This window comes from Falco rusticolus, chromosome 2, assembly GCF_015220075.1.
Source record: "Falco rusticolus isolate bFalRus1 chromosome 2, bFalRus1.pri, whole genome shotgun sequence".
NCBI lineage: Eukaryota > Metazoa > Chordata > Aves > Falconiformes > Falconidae > Falco > Falco rusticolus.
This window is the reverse complement of record NC_051188.1, coordinates 25,992,217-26,018,440: the sequence shown is the minus strand read 5'-3', so window position 1 is coordinate 26,018,440 and position 26,224 is coordinate 25,992,217. Positions and strand designations below refer to the sequence as shown.

The following is a 26,224-nucleotide window of genomic DNA, read 5'->3' as shown; positions in this document are numbered from 1 at the left end:
GAATGTTATGCCATATCATGGATAATAGAAGTTTACATGAGATCTTAAAGGGATTATGCATTTTCTTTCATAGAGGGGGAAAAAACCAAACCCCAAAAGTTATTAAACTGAAGGATATCACCTGTGGCTCAGGAAGTCCCTGAGCTACAGTTTGCTGAAAGCTGGGAGGATACGCTGGGGGAGTGTCACAATAAAGTCACCTTGGGAAATACCACACTCCTCCCTAGGCCTCCTCTGCTGGCAGCCAACAGATATTGGAGTAGCAGACTTGTAACCTGATTCTGGTAGTTTGCTGTTGTATCGTTTTCCACTGTTATTTTGGGGCTGATTCCCCAGTGCCTTCAAAATAGCCCTGTGTCAACTAAGTTTCAGTGAATTAACTTTCGTCCCCTGGTTAACAGCGGTACCAAGTAACTGATGCCGTTGCCCATCTAACGAGCACAGAACAGTACATTCTCAGCAGGAGGACTTGGGCTCTGTAATTACTCCTTAGAAGAATGTAGATTTGGCCCAGACCTTTGAAGGTGTTCATACAAAGAAGACATACTTACACATATTGTGAAATTAATTGGTCTTGAAATATAAACCAGTTCCTAGTATCAAACCCCCTAAGTTTATGAGCTTTTAATTTTTTAAAATGTCATCTAGTACGTACATACACTGCCAGGTCACAGTATTCTGTTAACATTTGAAGAAGATGATTGATTTATAATCTTAACATTTATTCTTTTGGAGTGAGTGCAGTAAATACAACTGTACACAGTTAAGTAGGGGAAATGAATATACACATGAAAGAAATTTACCAAGTTTCATCAATATTATGGTATTTTGCTAATATAAAAAAGAAATCGCCCTAGCTGCACTTCAGTGGTGAAATATATAATTTTCTTTTATATGTTATTTTTGATCAACAATACTCTTTAGTTGCCATTTTTAAAATGGAGGTATTAAAATCACAGAGCAGCTGCACAAGACAGTACATATTCTATGATATGTATAGCTTAAGATCATTTATGGGAGGAATGTCTTTAACAACTAAATTGCACAGGGTTAGACTGTGATGAAAATGTATAAATAAAATATCTTCAAGATCTGGAAAAAGTTACTTATTTAGTATTTAACAGAAAACGAAAAAAAGAAATGTGAAGTTAAACCAAAGAAAAAAATCGGTATGCTTAGGGCAGCATTTGATCAATTTTAAAAATACCACTTTATCTGCTCTCTTTTCCTTTGCAAAATCCAATAAACTGCCATTATATTCCTTTTAAATGGTTCCATTACAAGGATTCTATAACAACAGACTAATCTCTTGATAATTATAATAAATGCCTGTAATCAAAGCAGGAACCATTTAAAATAAGGAGAAAGGCTGTTTTCCATCAAACTCATTGTAGTTCCGTGACCTTTGGAGCATTAAGCTACATCATATGCTGCCACCTCTAACTGCAACACAGCTTTCCTACCACTCTTGCTCAAATAAAAATAAAAAGGATGAGAGATCAATGGCAACGTGGATTGACACATGGTAAGAGTTCTTACTTTCCAGCTCTGAGCCTTGTAGAACATAAAAACCTCAATTCGCAAGATTCCAAAGGCTCAAAGTCGGCAGCATTCAGCCAGCAGCTCTTTGACGGGCTTTGATACGTAGTGCTTCCCTTCAAGAGGGAACAGGGGAAGGAGCAGACTGGTATTTTAAAAAAGTCGTGCTATGGCAATGTGAGCTGTATATCACTACTAACGCTTAAGAAAGTATTACTTTTCAGAAAGACAGGACATTTTATCACAAAATTCGATATTGTATTCACATGAACAAACAATGATTTCCAGAGATCATTTAAGAAACTGAAGGCTGATAAAATTACGGGAAATGACTATATATGATCAGAATGGCTTTCATCTGCATTTTGTTAGACCCAGCATTGATTTCACTTTTCAGCTGTGAACAGCAAGAGGCCAGCTGTGGCCAAGGGAGAGAGCAAGCAATGAACCAGGGTCACAATAGAGGCTGAGTTGTCAGAAAATTTAACACTTTTAATGACTAAATCACAGCAAAAAATCTTCAAGTTACAACCATTTGAAAATTATATCCAGCAGGTCCCAGAAACTGTCAGAGAACAGAAGATTTAATTTATGACAAAGTAAAACCTCTGAACTCTAGTTATGTGAATAAACAGCATTATAAGGGGAAAACAAACAAAGCAAGGAAAATATAAAATACATTGCCTTCAAGGCAGAAACAACTACATTTTACTTCATATTCCCAGATGTGCTAAAGGGAAATTTATGACAGCACACTGAAAAGCAAGATTCCCATTGTGAAACCCTTCACATTTATTTAACTAAGCACAATCACTGAAAATGACCTTTATCCAAACCCTTCACAGCTGTCTTAAAATGATCTAAAACTATTGCCAGATTTTCTTTAACTAACATTACTTAACAAAAAGTCATTACCCCAGGGCCATATTACACTACTGGCAAGTAAACACAAATCCATTTTCAACAACATGCTACGAAGTTTTAATGAAATATTGATAACAAATTGAAAACTCCCCATTAAAAAGGTGCCAAACAATACAAATCATCATAGTTTTCTCTTCTAGCAACAAATAAAATTTCTTTATGCTGAAAACATTTGGCACCTATTAGACGTACACGTGAACAGAAAAATGGCTAATACTTAAAAAAAATATCTTACATTTAAAACTTATTAAACACGGTGTCAAAATTATTATAAATGAAGCTGTTCTAGCAGCATATCGAGAAAAGATATCCTCATCTGTTCTCAAAAGACAGTACTTACAGAGCGTACATTTATCTGTAAGATAAAAAGGGCTACTGACTATAAATTCATACGGCAGTTTTCACTGCAGTACACTAATAATTTACCAGCGCGTTAATAACATTTGATTCCAAGACTTAAAAACCAATGTGTCAAAACGATGGACACCTTATTCTTTCTCCTTTTTCTACATAAACATTGAACATAAAGATAAAAAGATTGTCACAAGACCTGGCCTCCTGCAGGTCTAGGTCGACTGACAGGGGTTAAGGGAAAAAAAAAAAAAATCATACCTGTGGATTCAGAACAGGACAGTTTAGTTTTTAAAAGTACAGACCCACAAATAAGTGGGTGCATACTGTGGGGAGGGAGGGAAGGACTTTATTAAGGGGCTGGTTAGTTCAGTAAATCATGGCTTTCAGATAAAGATGATTACGGTGGTTCTTTGGTGTGAGAGGGAGAAGGGTACAGGAGGTTCATTTCACCACTAAGTAATTATGCTGACCCGGAGTGTTACCATTTATCATGGCTGAAAGATGACACTCACTGTTAGCCAAGGGAAACTGCTGGTCAAATGCTTCCATCTAGATCAATACACACCACATTTTTCTACAGCCAAAGTAATTATACACAGCAAACTTCACAATCAATACCCACTCGAGCTAACTTATATTCTGCTGTATAGACATGAAGGTATGGCACCGTCAACTGTCACTACTGCATTTGACCCAGATTAAAGGGTTTCTCCCCACCATTATAAAGGACTTTTCTATCTATTTTCTGAGTAAAAGCAAATGCATCCTCTTTTCTACAGCATGAAAAACAACGAGCAACCATGCAGGTTTTCTTGTTATCTTGATGTTCTTGTTATCATTTCATAAAGTCTCACTTAACACAAAATAAGAAAGAAAATCAGTCAATTACAGAAGAATCAATCTTCCTAACCACTGAAATCTAAAATAGTTTCTGGAGCATTAGTTTCTAAAAGCTGCAGTTGAAGATCTGACCTTTGTGAACTCCAGAGATCAGAAAAGAGAGAAATTTATACACCTAAAGTATTAAATCAATGTCATTTTCAGTATTAAACATATATTCATGTTTGTTTACACAGAAGCGTACACACAGGATTACCAGCAAGCCAGCTAGTACACAAAATTAGGCTTTAAGAGTTTAGGTTTTGTTTCAAAATATATCTAAATGTCAGTTTTGACAACAGCTTTCAAAAAGGCAGAGCTTAGTCTTATAAACCAATCTAACACATCAAGAAAGGTTAGAGGGAAGAAAAAAATCACTACTTCAGTAAAAAAAAAATATTTGACATCCAATTTTCAAGCTGATTTATCAGTGGAAAGCTAAAATTGATAGTTTGCCATTACCGGGTAGCAGGCTGTCTAAGAAAGCTGTTACAAAGCCTTTCATTTTGATTTAGCCACATGGATCAATACAAACCTATACTGTTTCAATTTTACAAATATTGATTTTCTGATATAACCTCTGTGGGAGAACATTCATCACCTGCTATACTAAAAAATATTGAAATTTATTTTGTAAACTTTGATTCTCAACAAAATATAGTGTTCTACTGAGTGAAATGAAATCTATTTTTCCAGATAACAGCTAATCACTGTTAAAATATTTTTACTATTATATTTTTGCCTTTTCATTTCAGAGTCTGACTTACATTGCTAATCCTTTAACTGGATTCATATCAAGGAAGGTCACAAAACTTTCCTTGGTTTTTTTCATCAAGTATCTTGAGATTCTTTTCAGTTTTAATGAACAGAAGGACAAACTAGAACTTCAACTTAAATTATTCAGTTATAGTGAATATTAAATTTTTACACTAAGTTGCTTCCCAAACCTGGAACCTTAATGCTTCAGGGAGGAAGATTTTTTTTCCCAGACACTGAAAGAAAACCCAGTTTCGTAAAGTGGAAGCAGGTATATATGAAACAAAAATCTTTATACCTATATTTACACAACAATACTATTACACAAACACTTTGGGTTTATCCCCCTTAGGGTTTCTAATCTGCTTTTCGTGATATCTAAGAGCTCTGCTGTTCCTCAACATTCAAAGTATACTACATTTTTATGTTACTTTGTTCATACGTGGTTATGATTTTTATGACAGCCATTCAACTGATACAAATATTGAATTTATTAAAAAAATCATGTGGGTGTTTGTAAGAAAATTTGAATTGTACAGCCTTTTCTCGTTCCAAAATATGTCATCAATCCTGAGTACCTTATTCAATTAAAAAAAAAAGCTAAAAAAATTTACCAGTTTGAAACAATCACTTTATTTACCCACTTCTTTCCCAAACATCCCTATATGAGCTACCTAAACAAGACCACCAAACATTTCTGAGTGTCACGTTGCTGCTGGTAAGTACAGATACACTAGCCAGCCAGGGAATCAACCAAAAGGACACCAAACTGGTTTTAGGAGGAAATACACCCTGGATAAAAGTGTAAAAATTTTTTCAGCAGCATATGAAAAAGAAAAGAGAAAAATCGTAATACTATGTTGGAAGGACACAATGCAGGGATGAGATTCAAGCAACACCCAAGAGGGTTCACATTAGTAAGTGTGCACTCAGAACATGTGCTGGTAACACAATGCCATTCAGATCAGTGATTACCAGACTGTGAAAAATTCCTAAATGATTAAGTTAAACACTAAGTAAGTGAAATTCCTGAAATAAAAGCAATATTTTCATAATGGAAAAAATATAATAAATTCTAAAGTTTCTTGTAGATGTGGTATCATGAAACCAGGGCAGAATTTCTTTGGTGGATTTAGGGCTCAATATGGATAGTCTGTCTATTTACAGAATACAGAATGTTATTTCTAGCATTTGGATACTAGAGTAATCATCCCTATTGTGTAACTGAATCAAATACACCAACATCAAAATACCTGAATTTGAAAAAAAAGATATTAGTATCACAAAAATTATGTAAGATAGAAAGGTGGGAGAGAAAATGCACAGAAAAGAAACAAAACATTCGACTGTATATGGAGTAAGGACTTGTTAGTCAAATCAGATGTGCCTTTTCATCCTGTTCCAAAAAAAGCCAGAAACAGATCTTAAGTGCAATGGCAATGGCTACATGCAGCTAGAAAGGACTCTATATGAGCCATCACACAAACCCATCCTGTTATTGTTCAGAAGCTGATGCTGATTCAATGCTGATAATTTTAACCATTAAATGGTGAACACAGTGAATCTGAGGCATAGCAAAAACTCACTAAAGAACTACATGACTAAAGCGTGTTTAAAAATAAAGCAAAGCAGCACAAAATATTAAAAAACGTTTCTCTTAAGATAAAGTATAATTAAGTACTATTTAAGGGCTTTTTTTTTTTTTTTTTTTTTTTTCCATCAGCAGATCTCAAATCACTCTTTTAGCAAAGTACCATAATTCACATATTACAGATGGGGAAAACAAGGTAGATAAGACTGAAATGATTTATTCAGTGTTGAGGTGTCTCCTCACTGGCACCACCAAGATTATAACTTCATTATTTAGGGCATAAGTGACTACTTTCATAGCTGAAGAAAGAATCTTGCTTTCCCACATGAACTGTATTGTGAATTCTGGAGGGGAGAGTGGGTGGAATAGTTGGTATGTCTTGGTTAGAAAGTGCCATGAATTGCTCCTCTGATTTGTTAATGGCATTTATTAAATCCACTATTCCCATAAATATATATATTTTCAACAAAGATTTAAAAATTACAAGAAATTTGAATCTCCATAATTCCAATTTCCATATATTATTCAGTTAAAAAAACCCCAGCATTTTGAAAATATGTTTATGTTTATAACATAACAATAACTAATCTCAATGCAAAATAACATTTTTCTGAATTTCTGAAAAATAATTTCCCCCCTAACAGGACTGTTTTGTTAATTTTTTTAAGGGGAAAAAAATAGTTTTGTAGTCTCTAGCTTGTTTTCTTGGGTTATTTTTGGTTTTGTTTTTTATTTAATGAAGAGAGAAAGAAAAACCTAGAAGCAAAATATCTTGTTGACACTTGGGCCGCCATCATATAATCATAGTAGCAAATAAGTAAAAAGACAGCATTTGTAGCAAGTATGTTTAAAGATCTTTTCTTCTAATAAGGGTTCTCTGTATCTAACCATATTCACATCAAGAAGAGAATGACCTTCTAAAAAGTAATGATGGTGATTATCCATATAATGGTTGTAACATGCAAATATACAGCAGCCATGTAAAGGAACAAAAACCAGGCAGCAACTTCACAGTGCTTAAGGGCTTCATATTTTACAGCAGCAGCATTAATGGAAAAGTTAATGTAGCATTGAATAACAGTGAGTTGCTCAGCTGCTGCTACTGCTGCAGAACATTTACATCATGGAAATAACACATCATTTTTTCACTCCTATTGCTTTCTTGACCCACAGAAAAACAACTCTCAGCCACCCCCAAAATCACATGCAAAATATTCCTGCATTACTCACTCAGTTGCTTAAGAAATATGCCCAAGCATATAATTTGCAAGACTGAAAATGCAAATAAATTAATAAAGCACAAAACTCAAAATCATTAAGCAACAGCACTGAAGAAAATCTTCAAAACTATACTCTCTGACTTAACTCATATTATGGTACAAATGCATAAACACAATCACCTAATGCAGTACACAAAATGAAACAGCATTTTGCAGTACTTAATTCCTGATCTCAATACATGAACTATCCAGATAATTATGCATGTTAAATTCCCTTGTTTTCTGTATACCAGAGAGTAAAAACTACTGATGACATTCAGTACAGTATAATTTAAAAACTTTTCATTGAGCCAAGTTTACAGGAAAGTTTTGGTAGGCAACACCTAGATAATGTAAATGGAGGCACATAATTGGCTCTCAACTAAATTGCACTGAGAGTTGTGTTTAGGGAGAAATCTGAGGAAATGGCCACAGACCCCACAGCTATAAGTCCTGTAAACCATGTCCACCCTTCATTATTGCTGGCTGGTTTAGAAAAGAAAAAGTAAGGATTTTTTTTTAATGTAAATACAGAGTTAAATGTTGGCATATAACAGCAATCTGTCCCTGCTTCATAAATTCAGGCAATGACCTTAAAAGTTTTGCTTCTTGATGCAAACTCTAAAATGTGAAGGCATATCAGAATTTAGAATTTCCATTAAGGAAATTAGTTCTTCCTGGAATTCCTGAAAATTATTCATTTAATGTTTCTCCACTGATGTTGGACTAGTAAAACTTTTTGATTTTGTTGCTGATTGCCCTTTTTCACTATCAGAAGAACAAAGTGAAGACTGCTAAGCATGGTTATAGAAAAGGAGAAGATTCACCCCTTTCTTTTCTGCTCTCAAAATAATCAAAAAGGTGCTATTAGTTTGAAATTCGGGCAACTCAAACAGAAACACAAATGCTTGACTGATACTTTATAGTTTCACTGTTGATACACATGAGAATAAAAACTGGGAGTAACAACCACTGCTTCCAGATCCTTCAAAATTTGTTTGTCTGCCAGGTCTAAACTCAAAAGTTCTACAAAATGACTCTTCAGTCACACCTACAGCTGTTTCTCAGTTAGTATTTGTCAGGCAGTATGAAAATCTTCCTCTCCCTACCTTAATTTATCTGCTCTAGGTATCTAAGTGAATGCAACTTCTGAACTGATATTATCATTCAGCTATATGCATAATTATATAATTCACTGACCTTTACTGTTCTCTGATGTCTGTGATGATATTAGCTATGAATTTCTAATAGGGTTGACAAAGTACTGGCAGAAAGTATGTGTCTTGCCTTTACAAGAGGTTTACATTTACATACAATTACAACTGGTAATACTGATGGGTATGGGAAGAAAATCAACAATAAAAACTTCTGAGTATTAGAGTCAATGGAGAACCTAAGAAGCCAGCAGCCAGGAAACCAAATTATTTTCCAAAAGCTACTCAAAACCTGCTTGTAATTTAACATCTTGTAAATGTTTTGGAAACCATGAATGACAACAGGAATCTGTAGGAGTTCTCCTGTATGGGAATGTCCATTATGGCCTTTTCATTTTTACACTTACATTTTTCCTAGAGAATCTATGTCTTTTAGAGAACAGCAGCATTACAACTTTACTGTGGGGATTGTGAAAAGTTAAATTTAACAAAAGAAGGGGAAAAGTAAGTATATTTTCTTAAACCTGAAAGTAGAAAACAAGAATTTAGAAGGACTTTTTTTTTTTTTCTGTTTTAGTGTACACAAATTGAGAATTTGTTGATTCCTTTTAAAGAAGTGGAATCCTCTAAATAAATACTGCATTGAGAGAGCTGCCCTTAGTTATTTGTCACTGTCACTGAAATAAAGGAGCTATTCTAGTACTTTCAGAATAGGACATTCCCAAGAAAAGGTCTCTGTTGTAGTGTTGTCCAGCAGAACCTTTTGAACTTCCCTGCACAGCTGGCAATAACACCCTTTCATAGCTCAGCTAAAGATTATCAAACGATGGAGACATACAAGGTATACCACAGTCAGAAGTCAGCACGTGACCTGTAGATTTAGCTTCTGCAGCACACAGGTTGGAAAAATTGATGTACATGGCCTCCACTGGATGCTCATTCAGAAAAAAACATGTCTATTTCTTTCCAGGAAACAGAATATATTCATCAGCAAACAAGGGCAGCAACATACACAGTAACATTAGTCCAAAAATAGGTAAAAATCTAAGCCTGAATATATCTGATATGCTAAAGGACCATTTACACTAATGGAAAATCACAATTTGTATGTAAAAAGTAATTTCCTTGTTTTTAAAGAAAATTGGTAATATTCCTCCAACACTACTGAATCGTACATAAATTCCAATCTATCTTTTATATTGCTTTTAATATTTTGTTTTTATTCCATCAGGCCTCAAACCTTTATAAAACCTTCTTTGCTAAAATTTAAGACGGTATGGTTTTCATTGAGGCCATTATCAGAGAAATTAATGGCCATTCCCACAAGATTCCAATCACAGTTTTTCCTACATTTTTAATTCCAAGACTGTTAAAAATGAAAAGTAACGTATAGTTGGGGAACAATTAAACAGTTTGTCTCTCTGGGTCCTCTAAGAGTATACAAACAAGAGATTTTCACAAATTCTTCATGATGATCTCAAATGGAAAGACTATTAAGAAATAAACTATTTTTTGCTTATTCCACTTTGCCTGGTAGTTAGCAAAATAATGTGGGGTGATTTTTTATTTTCTCTCATGCTTCAGTGTTAATTGAGATTAAATCAGAAAAGGATAGCAGATTCCATTTTGTTCTGATGGATACGTATCACATCATGCTCCTGCTCTTGGCTGCTCTTCTTTCCTGACAGGTTTCACTCAATTAATTTTCATAGATTTTTAACTCAACAGTTCAGCATAAAATTCTACCACTGAAAATGCTGTCTGAAGTTCACAAAATAAATTTTCTCTACTATTAAGCTGTCATCAACTTTCACTTTTTATTCAAGAAATCACAAGAGGTTGAGCTACTATTCAGTGTAAAAGATTACTATGCATCTGAAAATAATGTGTTTTTAGCTTTCAGAAATTGGAAACTTGTATGTCTATACATCAAAAAAATTAAAAATGAACATTTTTTATAATTAAAAACAATGTTTCTACTCACCATGAGGCAAATAAATCATGCTTTACTTTCCTTCGTGTTTTCACGTAGCACAAGATATATTATGCATAAAAATTAAGGCCCTCTTATGGCAAACTATCCCAAAGGCTTCAGTAGTATTTCTAAATTGGGCCTAAGAGACATCAGATTTAGCTTCCTCTTTATGTATGTTTTTATTGCTTCCTACAATTAGTGCAAATGTAACTTCTAGTAAATCATCAAAACAAATTTCTTACACAAGAATCTTCCCTAGATTCAGATTGTGACTGTAACAAAACCAAAAAGCATTCACATCCAATAAATATAATTTGCTATCAGGATAGAAGAGAAAAAACACTGGGAATGTGAAAAATAAGTACACAAACTCTAAGAAATAATTTCATTTTAATTTTAGTTTGTTGACATTATATATACAGAATAATTTTTAAAACGATGGTTAACATTCTCAAATTGAACAGCAGAAGTATGTGTGTCATGCATTTTTTTGTGGATTTTCTAATAATCTAGAAAATTGGATAGTTTTCTATATTATTGGGTTTTTAAATGGTTCAGTGCTATTGAATGTTTAAGAAATACTTCTGGCACAAGGCAGTATATTCCCGAAGCTGAAACAATCATTAGACTCTGATGTTCATCTATTTTATTGAACTACCCACAGGGAGCTTTATGGGCATACTACCATGTCAAGGTCACAGGATTAAGTGAGCAGTGATGACAGTAAACAAGCCTTTTCTGTATATTCTAAAGGGTCTTACTGAGTTACTTAAAATGCCATAAACGTAAATAGTCTCCTATCTCTACAACACATCTATGACAGATGACTTCAAAATATAACACTCTTGTGCAACGGAGCTTTACAACCTAACCGACAGCCTATATTATTGACAACAGATACCAATATACTGTGGAGCACAAATATTGGGAGAAGCTTTCAATCTGTCATCGTCAGATATTTTATGTCTGTAAGTGTATAAGAAATATATCTACATATACATCAGACCTCTGTGTGAACAGGTACTACTGTGGAAAAAACCCAGAGCTTCCAGGTTAAGAAAAAACTGTTACACAGAAAAAGTAAATACTGCAACAAATGTACGACATCTATACAAGCCATGTAAAAAGAGATACTGAAATCAAACACACAAAGTACTTTCAATACCGACTTGAATGATTTAATTACTCTTTAGAAGTTTCCTGTGCATTACCATGTCTATTTTATAAATGAGGAAAGCAGTACAAGTGAGTACAGCAACCTCCAAGTCCTGTGAAATCTGACAGACACGCTGTTCCCGATTCAGCCAAAAATAAACCTGTGCAAACTTATTTGTTCACTCTTAAAAAAACCCACAAAATCAATCAATCAAACAAACAAAACCAAAATCCAAACCCAGAAGTGATAAATTGACAGAGAAATGTCCGCTGAGAATATTTTCCAGAAATCAGAAAAGTGAATTGTCTAAAGATGACCTTCACAGTTTGGTACCTGTGAGCATGCAGACTGTGCTAACAAAGCGCATACAGAAACACCAAACCCAAGGAACTCTCCTGCTAAGCTATCTTAAGGTAAGATGGAAGGGGCAAGGCTCTGGTTGCTGGCCTCTGTGCCCAACAAAGCATGCTCCTGCTGTACACCTGCAAACAGGATCTATGCAGCACTTGGGAGCAGGAGTTGCACCCATGCTTGCCTGTGACTCCCCTGTAGTAATACTGCACGGTATGGCTCCAAGCAGATTAGAAATTACTGCAGACAGAGTGAGAGGAGATAAAATGAAATAGGCACAAGCACCGTCTTCCTGCTTGATGGTGAAGGTACGGATAGATGAAGGCTGCCATGATAAGGACAGAACAGGTACTGCTGCGAGGAGAGCTTTGATTTCCTCAAACATGGGACTATCAGCTGACATAAAAACATGCTACACAGAGATAAGATTTTCTTTTTAGCATCAGATGACCTGTATGATTGATGCATTGACTTAGGAAAGCTCTGAGGTAGTTTGAAGGAGGATGATGTTGTACCACAGAGAAGCAAAAATGGGAAAAAAGCTCATGTTGAAGGTTGATTTTGTTTTCCCCCCGGGGGGAAGAGGGGGAGGAAAAAACCCCAAACAACTGAGGAGACATTAAAAACGGATCAGTCTATTACATATCTTGGCTGATTACACATGGCAATAAGGAAAATGGGAAATACAGGAACTAAGAAGTCTTAGTATCCAGAAGATAAAACTTAGGATGGTATCACAGAAGCTTGACAAGACAAAATAGTGTTTGTTCCTGTGAAAAACAAGAAAGAAATACTTTTTGTTTAGCACATAATATTTACTTCCTCCAAAGTTCAGAAACAGGCATGAAACATATTTATTAAAAGTCTAGGCAATGTTAAAAGGGAAAAAAAGGTAGTACTGCACTTTGAGATAGAACAGAAAAATCTCTACCACCACCTCTGAAAGAGGATGGACACATGAGATATTTAGTCTTTTTAAACAAGTAAATGAAAAAAACGCAAAATTTGGTGGTAAGGGACTCATTTATTAAAACAACAGATCTTAAAAAAAAAAGTTATAAAAAGATGGATGTTTTGTACACATGTGTATGCTAGGTTGAAAAGTAGCTTAAGTTTTGTAAGGTATTTTAGATGTGATTTCATTCTCACTAGGTCAAGTTTTTTTCAGAATACCTAAGAGGAATTACATTTAGAATGAAAATAATCACTGAAATGGAGTTCCTATTTCCAAGGAAAGATGTTAAAGCTACAGAACAACCAAGTTTAAATCCTCCAAACTTAGAAAATTTCAGGAAATTGGTGGATAATCCCCCATTACAATAAACTTGCCACAATTTCTAAAACTGAAATTACACATACAATGCCAAATAATTCTATGTGGAAGGAAGATAAAATATACTAAAACACTGCTATGGTTGTAATCAAGATCTCTTTAATAAACTCACATAATCAAAAAGGAAATGTAACAAGAAAAAGAAGAAGAAAAAAGCAGACGGCAATTCCTGACCACTTGCTTAGCAGTTCTCTGAAAATTCGTGAAGTGTGATTCCAGATTACTGGAAAATAATGTTATGTGGTCTTAAAAGGGGGAAAACACCCACTAAATGTTTTTAAACATTAAACTAATGTTTACCTTTGACACATGTAAGGATCCTAGAAGGATTTATCTATCAGTAATTAATCTAAAAATAGTAATGTAGCTTTATTATGAACAATTTCCTTTACACCTTTGCCATTTTATTTATTTATTATTTATTTACTTATTTATTATTCTTCTACAGCATAATCAGAGTGATTTTATAACACAAGAGTACTTACTGTTCACATAGACTAAGAGAAATATCTAACAATAAAGGAATCCATGAATGGTTAATACTTGGATATTTTTTTTTTATGAGTATCAAAGGTTCATGACCAGAGTAGGAATTTTTTCAAGTGGGAGACTGTGTGGATTGTTTTGTAAATTCTGCTGTATTGAACTTTTAATTACCAACTTTGACGAAGAATCAGAGAAAATCCACAGTAAAACTTGAGGTGACAACAAGCTGTGAGAATTGTAAGCATAGCACAGGAGAGTAATAATGCAAAATTATTTTTAAAAGTCTAAAATATATAAGACAACAGAGAGAGACAACAGTCTTAAAAACAATTAGAAGTACAGATACAAAGCAGGAAGTGATTTCCAACTAGTAGAAGGGACTGACAGCCTGCAAAGTGGTTCCTGCAAGTACTGACTGAGCCTACAATCTTATTTTAGGATGTTTATTTTAGATGTTAGGATTTAACATCAGTGAAGCTATAGTGTGAAACGAATTGAGTTGTGCATTGTTGAGGGCTCACCTGCCATCAGGTGCCCAGATCGCAGTACCTCATTCTAAGGAAGATGTAAGCAAACTGCAAGGAATCTAAGGCAAGACAGCAGCATTATACAAGATATAGGTAATTTAATATTTAATATTAATTTTATAATTCATAAAATAAAATTAATGTTTAATAAGATAATCAGCAAAGAAAGACTGAAAAATTTGTGTTTGTCTAGTCTGGAAGTCAACAGCCTGAAAGGACAGTATCAGCTTCCAAAGACTTTGAGAAGGGCTAGGTATAAAACCAGGTATACTTAATTTAATTTGTAGCAAAGAAAATGATCCTATAATGCACATGCAAATTCAACTATAAAGCTATCAAAGACATAGAACAGGTTTTCTAAGGTGTTTGCAGATTTCTACTCCCTCCCTCCATGAAAAGGGCATGCAAAGCATGTGATAGGGATGTTCTAGACTATACCTGCCCCAGTGCCTGAGGATGATTTTATCTCCAGTTCCTTTCCAGACCCTACTCTGAAAACCTCGAATTATTTTATAAACAAATGGTTGGACATGAATATATTTCCAATAAAAATGTCCAAAGCACATTAAAGTTTTGAGAGGAGGGGAATAAAAATGGCTCCACTGGGTTTTCACTTCTGGTTAAACTTCGTATTTCTGATGTTTCCAACAAAAATGTCTAAGAAGTCTGTCAAAACACTATAGATGTTTCTCTTGGAGAAAACCACTTTCTATGGCTTTGCATTCATCCTCTGTAATCTACATGAAGCATCACATGAGAAAGAATCCTGGAGTGTAATCATGCTACAACAGCTTACTGTAATTTTCATTCGTGAGAAAAAAAGGCCTTCTTAGAAACACTGAACTACAGCATCTTCTTCTCTATGGCTTTTGCTCCTTTTTATTCTTTGCTATTCGTATAAAGAAGATGGGAAATCCACTACTATATGGCACAGGTATTACTAAATAGACACGGGAGAAAAAGTGAGAATCATGAGAAATTCTTCCCTCATGTTTTCTACTGAGTTTCTACTTCTATCTAAATTGGAGGCAAGGAAAGAAGGAGCACAGGTCCTAGAAACATTGTCTAATACCAGCAACAGTTAGTGCAGCCTGCTGATATCCACTGTAGAGGCTGTTTCCTCTGCAGGAACTAGGAGGAAAATATGAAGAAAGGCAGATGGACTTTGAAGCCCTACTGAGATGTGGAAACTTCAAAATCAAGAGTGACTGAAATTAAGAGTCCTCAGGAAATCCTGAGTTGAAAATTCAAAGAGTCTGAGTATTAGATGGACTTATGTCTACTTGTCCTCTCTTTCTGTTTCTTAAGCATTCACTTACAGCTGAAGATAGGTTACTAGATGGACCTCTGGTCTGAACCATTACAGCTGTTCTTGTGATTGGTGTCCTGGAAGATGAATGACTGGATGCATATGCGCGTGCCAGCTCCATGGCTAGACTTAAGAAGTAGCAGAAGTCCCTCTCCATTAAGGCTGGCCTTTCTCTTAATAAATGTATACTTCAAACATTCTTGTTACTCCTACAATAAAGATATTGATAGTAAGTTGACTGTATGCAATTTGGAATTGTATTCTGATTGCTGATTCAGTTAAATACTCTACTGACATCTAAAGATCTGTTGTTTCTAAAGCTTAAAGAAAAACAACATTGGCAAAACTTTCCTCTTTGTGTTTGCCATGAAGCAAAAGGGGAAAAACAAATTTTAGGCAGAAATAGAGAACATATTGAAAAGAGGTTGAAAAAACAGAGTAAAGAAGAAGAAATAATTCTCTTACTGCAAAACTAATAATGTGAAAAAAATGCAGAAGCCTTCCTTCTTTAATATGAAATACAAGGTACTGTACTTTCTACAGATAAACAAGTCTTTCCATGCTTTTCCCAACATTGGAAAACACTACCTCTTTCCAAAGAAAATCTTTTCTTTGGAGGTTTCTTCCAGCTCTGGAAAAAAAATAATTCATAGTGAACAGCACAACAGTTCAAAACAATTGAGTAACCTCACACATATACAGAACAGAATAAATCTCACGTAAGCAAACTGTGCACTCACTCATACAGCCCATCTCCGGTTATACAATACTCCTTTCTTGGTGGGTATCTCTATGCTTCAAATAACATTCTACATCTAACTTCCTATAATTAGAAAAGGACACAATGCTTCTATCCCCCTTTTTCCATTGTGCTTGTCAAATGCCACAGCACCACTGGCAAAAGCTCCTTCAGATAGTCTCTGCCTTCCATTGCAGCGGTAAGCAACTAGGGAGGCTGAAAGGAACAGGGTGCGCAGTGGGTAGGGGGTGTAATATCATGCATGCAGAGCAGCAGGAGCAGCACAATGCTGAAAGCATAGTAAGAAAGCTAAGGAGATTGAAATACTCAAATACTACAAAAGAGTGATCAGATTAGAAAAACAGTCTCAAATTTATGTTTAAATCTTGCTCCAGAAGAATGAGTAATACTGGACCTAAAAAGTGAATAATGCTGACACATTTGCTGATCTCAAAGTATCTCAAGTAGTGCAGTTAGGTAAAAACAACAGAAGACAGAAAAGTATTTTCTTAATTTTTTTTTTTTTTGTGATGAAATGATCTCAGAACTAAGTATTTGGAACTTGCAAGCGGGATAACTAATGAATGAGCTGAAAAATATGCAGTTCCATCAGATCAAGGATCTATTCTGCAAAGAAGAATAGATTCCACCAATTCCAAAAACACAGAAAATTCATAAGAACTTCTTCCAGAATATGTGGAAGAATGCAGAATCTTAACAGGCCCTCCGACAACGGGCATGTCAAACACACTTTGGGATCCAGTAGGCAGGATCTGGTCCTCCACCTTTTCCACTGTGCTAAAGCTCCCTTTGTAATTTATGTCTAGCAGTTAAAATGAGCCAGAAATGCATGAATAGCTAAACCAGATGAAACAGATCTGCAGTGGGGGACAGGATAGGCTGTATCTCTCTGAACTCCCCAAGACAGCAGCTAGTATAAAGATGGAGTCAGAGCATGCCAAAGGCTGGCTGTAAAGGAAACTCCTTCTTACTAAATTCCTGTGTTCTGGTCTTCCCTGCTGTAAACTGGAAACACTTGGTTTAGAAGCAGCACTGTCCCAGAATCAACTTATTTAACTGCCAAGCCCCATAGGCTCAGAACGGGGGAGTTCTCTTTCCGCACTCACCCCCCCCACTGGCCCCCAGCACAACCCAGTCTTTGCAGAAGCACATGCTGTAGCGAGAGGCAAAACTAGCTGTCTGGCAAAAAACTTTTTATTTCCAGCCTGTCTCCTCAGACGAATTTGGTCTTCACCACAGAATGAGTTTGACAGCTCTGCCCTCCACCATGAATGATTAATTTGTTATGGGTGTCTAGTTTAACCAAAGATGGATTTACAGAAAAAGCCCTTGTATACTTGCTATTTGGTAAAGCTGCTTTAATGTAGGTGGAACCTCCTTCATCAAATCATGGAAAGCAAGAGAAGCAAGGCACATTTTTAAATGTCATTTTTCTCATTATAGTAATCCTCTTGTGTATTTCAAAACTGATAATGTGAAAATATCTATGACAAGTATTTCATATCTAGATTTAGAACACAAACTGGAATTCAGAGCCCTTTGTATTGCCCTAGATTGCTCTAAACCTATAGAAACTGTAAGGTAGAGCTATATATACAATATTCTTGAACAACAGTTTTAGAAAAATTGAGATGTCTGATTAAAACAAGAAGCTGAAATAGGAGAATACTCCAAATAAACACGGTAACAGATTATGGCCCCAAACACAACATGCATATAACTGAGAAAGAATTTAAACTGTGTGTACAGACAGGTTTCACGAAACTTTTTTTTTTAAGAAAGATCTGTATGGGGAGAGAAGCAGATGGGGAGGAAGAGAAGCACCATATGAAACTGACAGAGAAGACAGAAGGAAGCATATGTTGTGACATGAAGACTATAACCCTGAAAAAAGCTAAGGGTAAGTGCTGACTTAAAGAAGCTTTGAACGCTAAGCTATGAAACACCCTGTTTGATTCTTCCTGAGTTCAAGGAAATAGGATGTTGCATATTCACTCTGAATAAGTGGCAATGCATCAAAGAAATAACCAACTCAACAGTTTCTCATCTGAATGGGAAAAACCTGTAGAATTCTAATTTTGGTAGAACGCTGAAATTAAAGAAGAGAAAACCAGTATGTTTAGGGTAAGCTATTATGAAGACGCCTAAAAGTGCCAAAATGAGGGAAACATAATTAGTTTGGTATAAGGGCACAAACAGGTTTTGTAACAAACTAATGAGATTTATTTTGAAATCTATTATTCTTTGTCTGAGATATGAAGGAGAAAATAAGATAATTCAATAATTTCCTTGTGTTTTAGAGGAGCTGATGCTCACACCTGCAAGAAATTGAGCAAAAGAACTTTAGTCTTCACTTCAAGAGGTGAAGAGAAAATATTTGTGAAGGGGGAAAGAAGTTAACACTGATAAACAATATACAAAATCAAGTTTTTTTCAAAACCGTTATTTACCATTTTTAGAAAGGAGATGAAAGAGTTAACAGGTTCTCAGACCAACGCAAACTGTACTGATTAATGTATGGACAGGGAGAGGTTGTACAATGTTACTGTGTTTGTAGGCATCTATTCAAGTGGTGGAACACTAGCATGTAATTAATTTCTCCTTCATAAATTAATGGCTAATTAAGAAGGTAATTGAAATGCAAGTCACCTATGATTTTATGTTATTTTAAATTCAACTATCTCTATGTAACTATAATCTAACTTAGAATTGAAAGTTTTATTTGTTTTTTTCTTGACTTACACCATTCAACTTCATTCTTGTTTCTTCAATCATTTTGAGACTTTTATGATATGTTTAAAATTCATAATTCACAAATACTATAGAATTCAATTCATCAGACCTTTTGTTTTTCCTCCCAGTGCTAAGTTTTTATGTTTCTTAATAGTCTCTGTTTCTTAATGAACAAAGAGTAAACTATGTGGCACCTACAGTTTAAACACAGTAAAAGCTGGTTGCTGGTTTCTGCAAAAACAGTACACGCAGACACAAAAGCTGGGGAAGCTTACAAACCATTGCGTTGAGCCACAAACACAAGGAAAAATTTTCTCTGCAGCTGGGTCACATTTCACAAAATGAGCCCTTAGTATTTTATAACATGAGCATCTATTTGAAAAATTTAGAAATTGTTCTTTACCTTGAAAAGAGATAATAAACCCCATATATATATGTATTAGATGCTGCAATTATCAGTAAATCAGTAGCTGCAGATCGTTTATGTGATAGAGAACTGAAGCTTTTAAGAATCGCAGTCACCGCCCCCTCCAAATAGTTTCTTACCTATCTTACCATTTTGGACGTCAAAAGGTATTGCTATTGCCCAAGTATTTATCATGTGGGAGTGGTTGCCTATTTCTTCCCCTGCCCCTTCTGGGCCTGGGAATGGTCTCTGTAATTTCAATAAACGGTCTCCATCTCCCGATGTAGGCAGGAGACCAGCAGTGTGCCTTCGGAACTGGGAACGCTCTCCCTGACAGAAGTGGTGGAGTCACTACAGAGGTCTAGAGGTCTGGAGTGTCAGCCTGGTGGTTTTTTTTGTAAGTAACTGTATTCCAGTCAGACTGTATCTCCCGGGCACAGAGAAGCATCAGTTTATAAAGAGACTGCTAATGCTGTAACTGTGTGTCAGCAATTAAAAACGGAGACTGGAGGCTTGTTGTGTCTCCTGCTGGCCAAGACCAGTTATGTACAACTTTAGAACCCATCTCAATTTCCATCATAGAAAAAATATTGCAGGAACTACCTAATTAACAACAGTTTCTGCCTTCTGTGCCTAAGCAGTTTAATGAGACCCCTCTCTATGTTCTGCACTTGAAGCCTTTTAAACCTGCCCACTCAGAACCAGTGACCTCGGTCCTTAACAAGGCTCCAAGGTTCTCCCACTGGGCATCTCCCCTACTTGCTGCCATCCTAGGCCTTTCCATTCACAGTCCGCTAGGTCTCATGACAGAAGGTACACTTGGGTGGTGGATCACACAGCTGCCACGGCACACATGGTAAGACCTGCAGTGCAAGGCTATTTGCTTCCTGATCAGCTCCTGCAAATGGGGAGCCCCACTTGGAGACCTTGTGCTGCTGTCACCATGCTCCCCTTCTCAGGTTAAACAGCAGCCTGCAGCTAAAATACAATCAGGGCAACAGCTGCACCTAACACCACAAGTGCCAAAATGGGAAAGCAACATTGCAAGTAATTGAGAAGTAGAGACACCGGGGAAGTGGCATGACAGGAATAAAATAAGAGTTCCTTTTGCTTGATGTAAGAAATTTGATAGGTTTGTCACAGGTGTCAAGCTGCTTCATGGCCCATCAAAAACTATCATGGACTGACGAGCAAAAAAAGCTGCAGCAGTGGTCTGTTGCCATTTAGGATGCCATCAACAATCCAGGAGCGGAAAGTTATCTGGCCCAAAGATGAGATGGTCTCCTGAAGAAATTAGTGACCAGGATCTGGCTTAAGCCTGCAAAGTGTCTGCAGCCACTCACAAATTTGAGCAACATTATTAAAAAAATTAAAAGATGTTAAAAGGACTGAAAATTGCCCTTGTTTTCATCAGGGTCAAGTCTCCAGGTACACAGCTTTAAGCTTTAACTAGAGATAAACATAAGCACCCATTATTGACTAAAGCTGTTATGAATTAACCATACCACAATCTCTTTTGTGATTTTTTTTTTTAATTTCCGCCAGAATGCTTCTGATGTTAAGACTACTGAGTTTCTATAAGACTGAATTTCCACACTTTCTAGCACCTTAAGAAAGCAAACCATCTCTATCGTCACTGAGGAAACAGTGATTTCTTTGGAAGATATAAGGATGATGAACTTGAAAAATATCTGCAAGAATCAACTAGACAGAAATGCAAAAGGAATGAACAGTATATGTGGTATTTGTTAAATATTACTGATGTGATGTGTCAAATGTATTGCTTGGACACCTTTCTAATAGGCTAAAAACCTACATATATATTCAAGTTAAATCCAAATAGATTTTTTGAAAGAAAATATTCATCTATAGAAAAGTTTTTATATTAATCTAGCAGTCTCAACTAGATTTTCACTGAAGAAGTTTTTCAGAGCTAAAAGGGAACTTTGTGTTCTGCTCTGATTCAGAGCAGACTTAAACAGGATTTAAGTAGAAAAATCAAGCTGTAAAAATTTGGATATTTGGAAGCAGAACTTCCTTCATTTGTCTTCTTTGAGCTGTTCCACTCTGAATAAATAATCAAGTATTTCTGGCTAGAATGCACAAAGAGACAGACTTGGCAGTCTCTAGCTTTGCAGACAGGGCACTCACATGACAGACCCAGGTTCAAGACCTTGCTCTGAAAGAAGGAAAGGAGCAATTTCAGCTCAAGCCTTCCACATGAGGGTCAGCACCTTAGCCACTGGCTATTTTTATGATTCAGAAGAGCAAGGCTCTGGTTTTTGGCAGCATACATGAAAATGTTTAATTTATTATTAATAAATTGAATTAATTTAATTTAATAAATATGTTGAATAGAACGAAGCTAGACTCAATACAGCCCCAATTAAACCCTTAAATACTACAGTATCAGTCACATACAGTAGAATTATATATTTTGGATCTTTTTTTATTTTTTAAATTATTTTTTCAACAGGAGTACCTGCAGACTTGAGCTGCACTTAGGTTATGTTCAGCTTTACACATGGTATAATTAAGTAAAATTTGATTTAAGCATACATAGCCTGACTGTGCATGGCTGGCACTGACTACTGTTTTGTTGTAGGAGAATTAAGATTTACCAGTGGATCTTACCTGTTCATTACTTGCACAGAAAAAGCTATAAACAGAAGAAAGCATTAGGCAGCAACTCAAGTGACGTGATTCTGCTGGTTATTCTAACACTGACTTACCCTATAAAGCTAGGCAAATCATTTTGACTCTCTCTCCTTTATTTCAGGCTTCCTCTGCTGACGTCTACATGGAAATCTCGACTTCTCTCAATACCTCATTCACAACACTTCACTCAGATTCTAATACTGGTAGGAGCCTCAAAAGCTACTGATATACGAACAGTAAAACTGCATTATAATCAACAAATACCTGTTCCAATTGATTTAAAACATGGTAAAATATTATGTTTTCAGTCTATAAAGGAAGTTTGATCTGTAAATCCTTAGCAAAGAAGACTCTTTGAGAACCAGTTGAAGAAAGGACTAACAGAGAAAACATATTTTTAGCAACACTAGCTCTTAATATGTTCATATTTCAGTTGTACAATGACCACTTCTCTTAAACTTTGGAAGAAACACTTAAAACCCATGCATTTAATGACTGCATCTTACCTGTGAGAAACAGCTCCCCAGGCACCATGCTTATTTGTTAGGATGTTGAGTATCTTCTGTTTCAGCTGATTGGCTGTAACGTGATCTCGATGCTTGGCAGCACTGATGAGATGATCACACATCTTCTCCTCCTCTCTTCTGTCAGCAGCATACTGAGCACACTGTGACTAGGAATGAAAGTATATCCACTTCATAAAAGATAGGCTATTTAGAATTGCCTTAAAATGATGATTTACTAAAATTCTTCAAATATGACGAGAATTCATTATAATACTTTTGAGAGGAATAGGACACACCATTAGACTGAAACAGTTCTACTACTATATATTATCCATGAAAAAGCACTGAGAACACGTAAAATTGAAATATCAAGAGCAAAGACAATTGCAATTAAATTGCAATTAAGGAATTGCAATTAAAAACATTTAGCTACACATCTCCGTGCATATATTTATGACCATAGATATGCTTTAAAAGTTGGTCTTTTCATTTAAACTTTAAAAGTTGTAAAAGTTTCATGTGTTCTCAGGTATGAAATACAGGTATAAATATATAGCGTAATATATATGAAAAAATTATGTACAGTGGTTTTGATTTTTAAATTGCAATAAACCCTAAAATTTAAGAGCCATTTGGTAATTGTATTATTATGGATACTAAAGAGAAATTCCTTTAAATACAAAAGGAGTATATTTTCTATTTCATATCATAACGTGAAAAAATTTCATAACATACTACCACTTTTAAAAAACCCCGATGGTTAAAAAAATTGCTCATCTTTTAAACTGAAAAATGTCTAATGTTCTCATCATGTTTCCTTTAAGAGAGAATTCTTTCTGAAAAAAACACCATGGTTATTGACCTTCATGCAAATTTGTTTCTAAAACTGTCAAAACTCTATAGCATAAAACTAAAAGTTTTGATAAATCCTTCCTTTATGTATAATAAGCACAATGTAATTTTTCCATTTCTTTTCTCAAAATCATGTTATGTTCAAATTCAATTTCGCCTCCTAGTAGAGATCCTTTCAAAATGTCTAAACAAAGCAAATGTAGCCATGCTAATTAAAATAAATCCATAATAGGATCATTTTCTAGGTATAAATTACAAAGGCTAGATTATTCTCAAAACAGTTAATTTTGAAATCACCTTTTGAGAGACATTTTTGCATGCACAGTTATTGTGCATCATTTTAGAACATTTAACCAACACTCAGTGCTGTAGCACAGTGCTGAATAGAATCCTATTTTTGAGTATTGAAAAGAGCAATGAAAATTAAGTTAACCTCATACTAAACTGTAGTTTATTCTTCATCTTTCTGCACACTACATTTTTAGTACAGATCACATTGGCATTCAGTAAGATTTTAACAGTGGTCTTTCCACTGTGTTACAGCCATTATTTCAAGTAATCTATCTGGAAAAGAGCAATCATTACACTAATTCATAAAGGGTTAATTCATTTTTCAATTTATCTTCTTGTACAGGGAAGCACCAATTAGTACAATGATGTGCCTTAGTAATGAGGTTAATATTTCACCAGCTCATTGGACAGTAAAATTAAATTTTCATTTTTCTTCCTGAACAATTACCAAGGTTAACAAAATGAAAGTTAACTGTGAAGCACCCACTCTGGGAGGAATTTCCCTGGCCCTGACTGCAACTGGAGTCACAGGATAAAACGTAGATGCTGGACCATGGCCTCCCCGCTATGCAGGAGACACAGTAACTTGGTGCAGCTTGGGGCAAATCATTTCACCCATAACGATTCAATTAAAGTTTAAAAGGTAAAAATAAAATAGCCACTCACTTCTCTGGCTGAGAGCAATGATTAACATGTACTAAACCCCAGAACATACACCAATACAGCTTATTAAAACAAAATGACAGATTTATAATTATGCAACAGAAAACTACCAGAAATCTCTTTGTCCCTACTACTTTCAAGTAGGATGAATAATAAAATGTTCAGTTATATAGCTACCATTATTAAAGACAATATATAAAACATTCTTTCAGACTTTAACCATCACCTTATTTAAGTACATATGAGTTTCATGTTTAACACAGGGTACATTTCATAATTTTCTTTTATGACTTGCCGAGTTTATCTTACTCATCTAAAATGTGTAGGTGAAGTTTTTCATGTGACAAATATAATGAAAATTTTCATATATGAAAAATGTGTTGGATTCTTTACCAGACAATAAGACTGACTTAAGGCTATTCCTTTAGGGAATTTAGTTAATATTCTAAATCCTATTTGCTAACAGAAGCTGGAAGTTAATTGAATATTTTCATTTTGTCTAGAATTCTGACAGATCTTATACCTCAATGTATTCTTCAAAGAGCAGATAACTCAATCTTCTGTTGTCATCTTAGGTTACTGGATGATGCTTTGATAAATATCAAATGTTATTTATTGTTGAGGCAATATGAAACTTCAGTCTGACAAACACTTAATTGTAAATGTGATTTTATCTAAGTTCAAAATATCCAGTATATGCTTGGTAATAAAGTTGTTGCAATCCCATATGACAAGTGTCTGCTGTCTGCTCTGACAAAATGAAGTAAAGGTTATGTGTATTCAAAATGACAACAGATAGCTGTGTCTCACACTTTTCAGCTAGGTCAAGGAGCACAGGAACTAGTACATCAAAGTGCACATTTGAGAGAGCTGTTTCAAGGAGATAAAAACCTCATCAAAACTAAGATTACTGGATCCTATTTCTAGCCACCAGGTGCTTGTTGACATTTTCTGACAGATGAATAAATTGATACAGCTATTTATTATCATCAATACTAAGTCAGTCTCTCTTAATCCTAATGTTAGGTCACTTGCACATTATAATATGTGGAAATGTATCTTTGTGCATACATAATTCCATATACACAAATGTATGTAAAGACAGGTAGGTTTGTAAATAATAAAAACCAGTAATGCTGTAACATTGTATAAAGCGCCATAAAAGTGCAAAACCATATTTGATAAATTTATATAAAAAATGAAATTTCAACTCCACCACTTTTGTATGACCTTGTTTTAAATATGAACAAAAATAATACTGAAGAAATAACAAAAAACTCGTTAAACTAAACACACTTTAAAAATAGCTTTTTTGCATATTTGTTTCATTTTCAAGAACGTAATTTAAATAGTATACTGCAACACTTATTGATGAAGAAGTAACTGAATGTTGACTGCTTTTAGGAAGAAGAATTATAGACATTAAAGAGTCAGCTGCTCTGTTACTTCTTCCAGTATGTAAGAAGAATAGACATTTTAAACACAATCTTACTGTTAATAGTTAATGATGGCTAACTGGCAAGAAAGATGCAATATCATATTTCAATATATAAATTATAGGAAGTAAATGTTCTCATGTGCTTCAAAATGCAAAATGTTCTAACAAAATTATCTTAAAATACTAATTCTGTTTAACAAAACATTTCTATTTCTTACGTTTTGTGAAGAGCCTTAAGTGTTTTAATTGCTTTTCTTTCTTACTGAACTCATATACAGTGTTGGTAAAATCCAACAAAAATCATTACTAATGTGAATTGCATTA

At 35.0% G+C, this 26,224-nt stretch overlaps 1 protein-coding gene across 6 annotated transcripts in view; it reads right to left on the bottom strand.

Moving 5' to 3' along the window:
* Positions 1 to 26,224, bottom strand: part of NBEA (neurobeachin) — a 509,705-nt gene that overhangs the window by 208,501 nt on the left and 274,980 nt on the right. For all 6 annotated transcript variants that reach the window (XM_037377448.1, XM_037377449.1, XM_037377452.1 and 3 more), the window contains one exon: positions 22,657 to 22,823. In XM_037377448.1, coding sequence (XP_037233345.1) covers positions 22,657 to 22,823 — 167 coding nt within the window. The remainder of the gene's footprint in view (positions 1 to 22,656; positions 22,824 to 26,224) is intronic.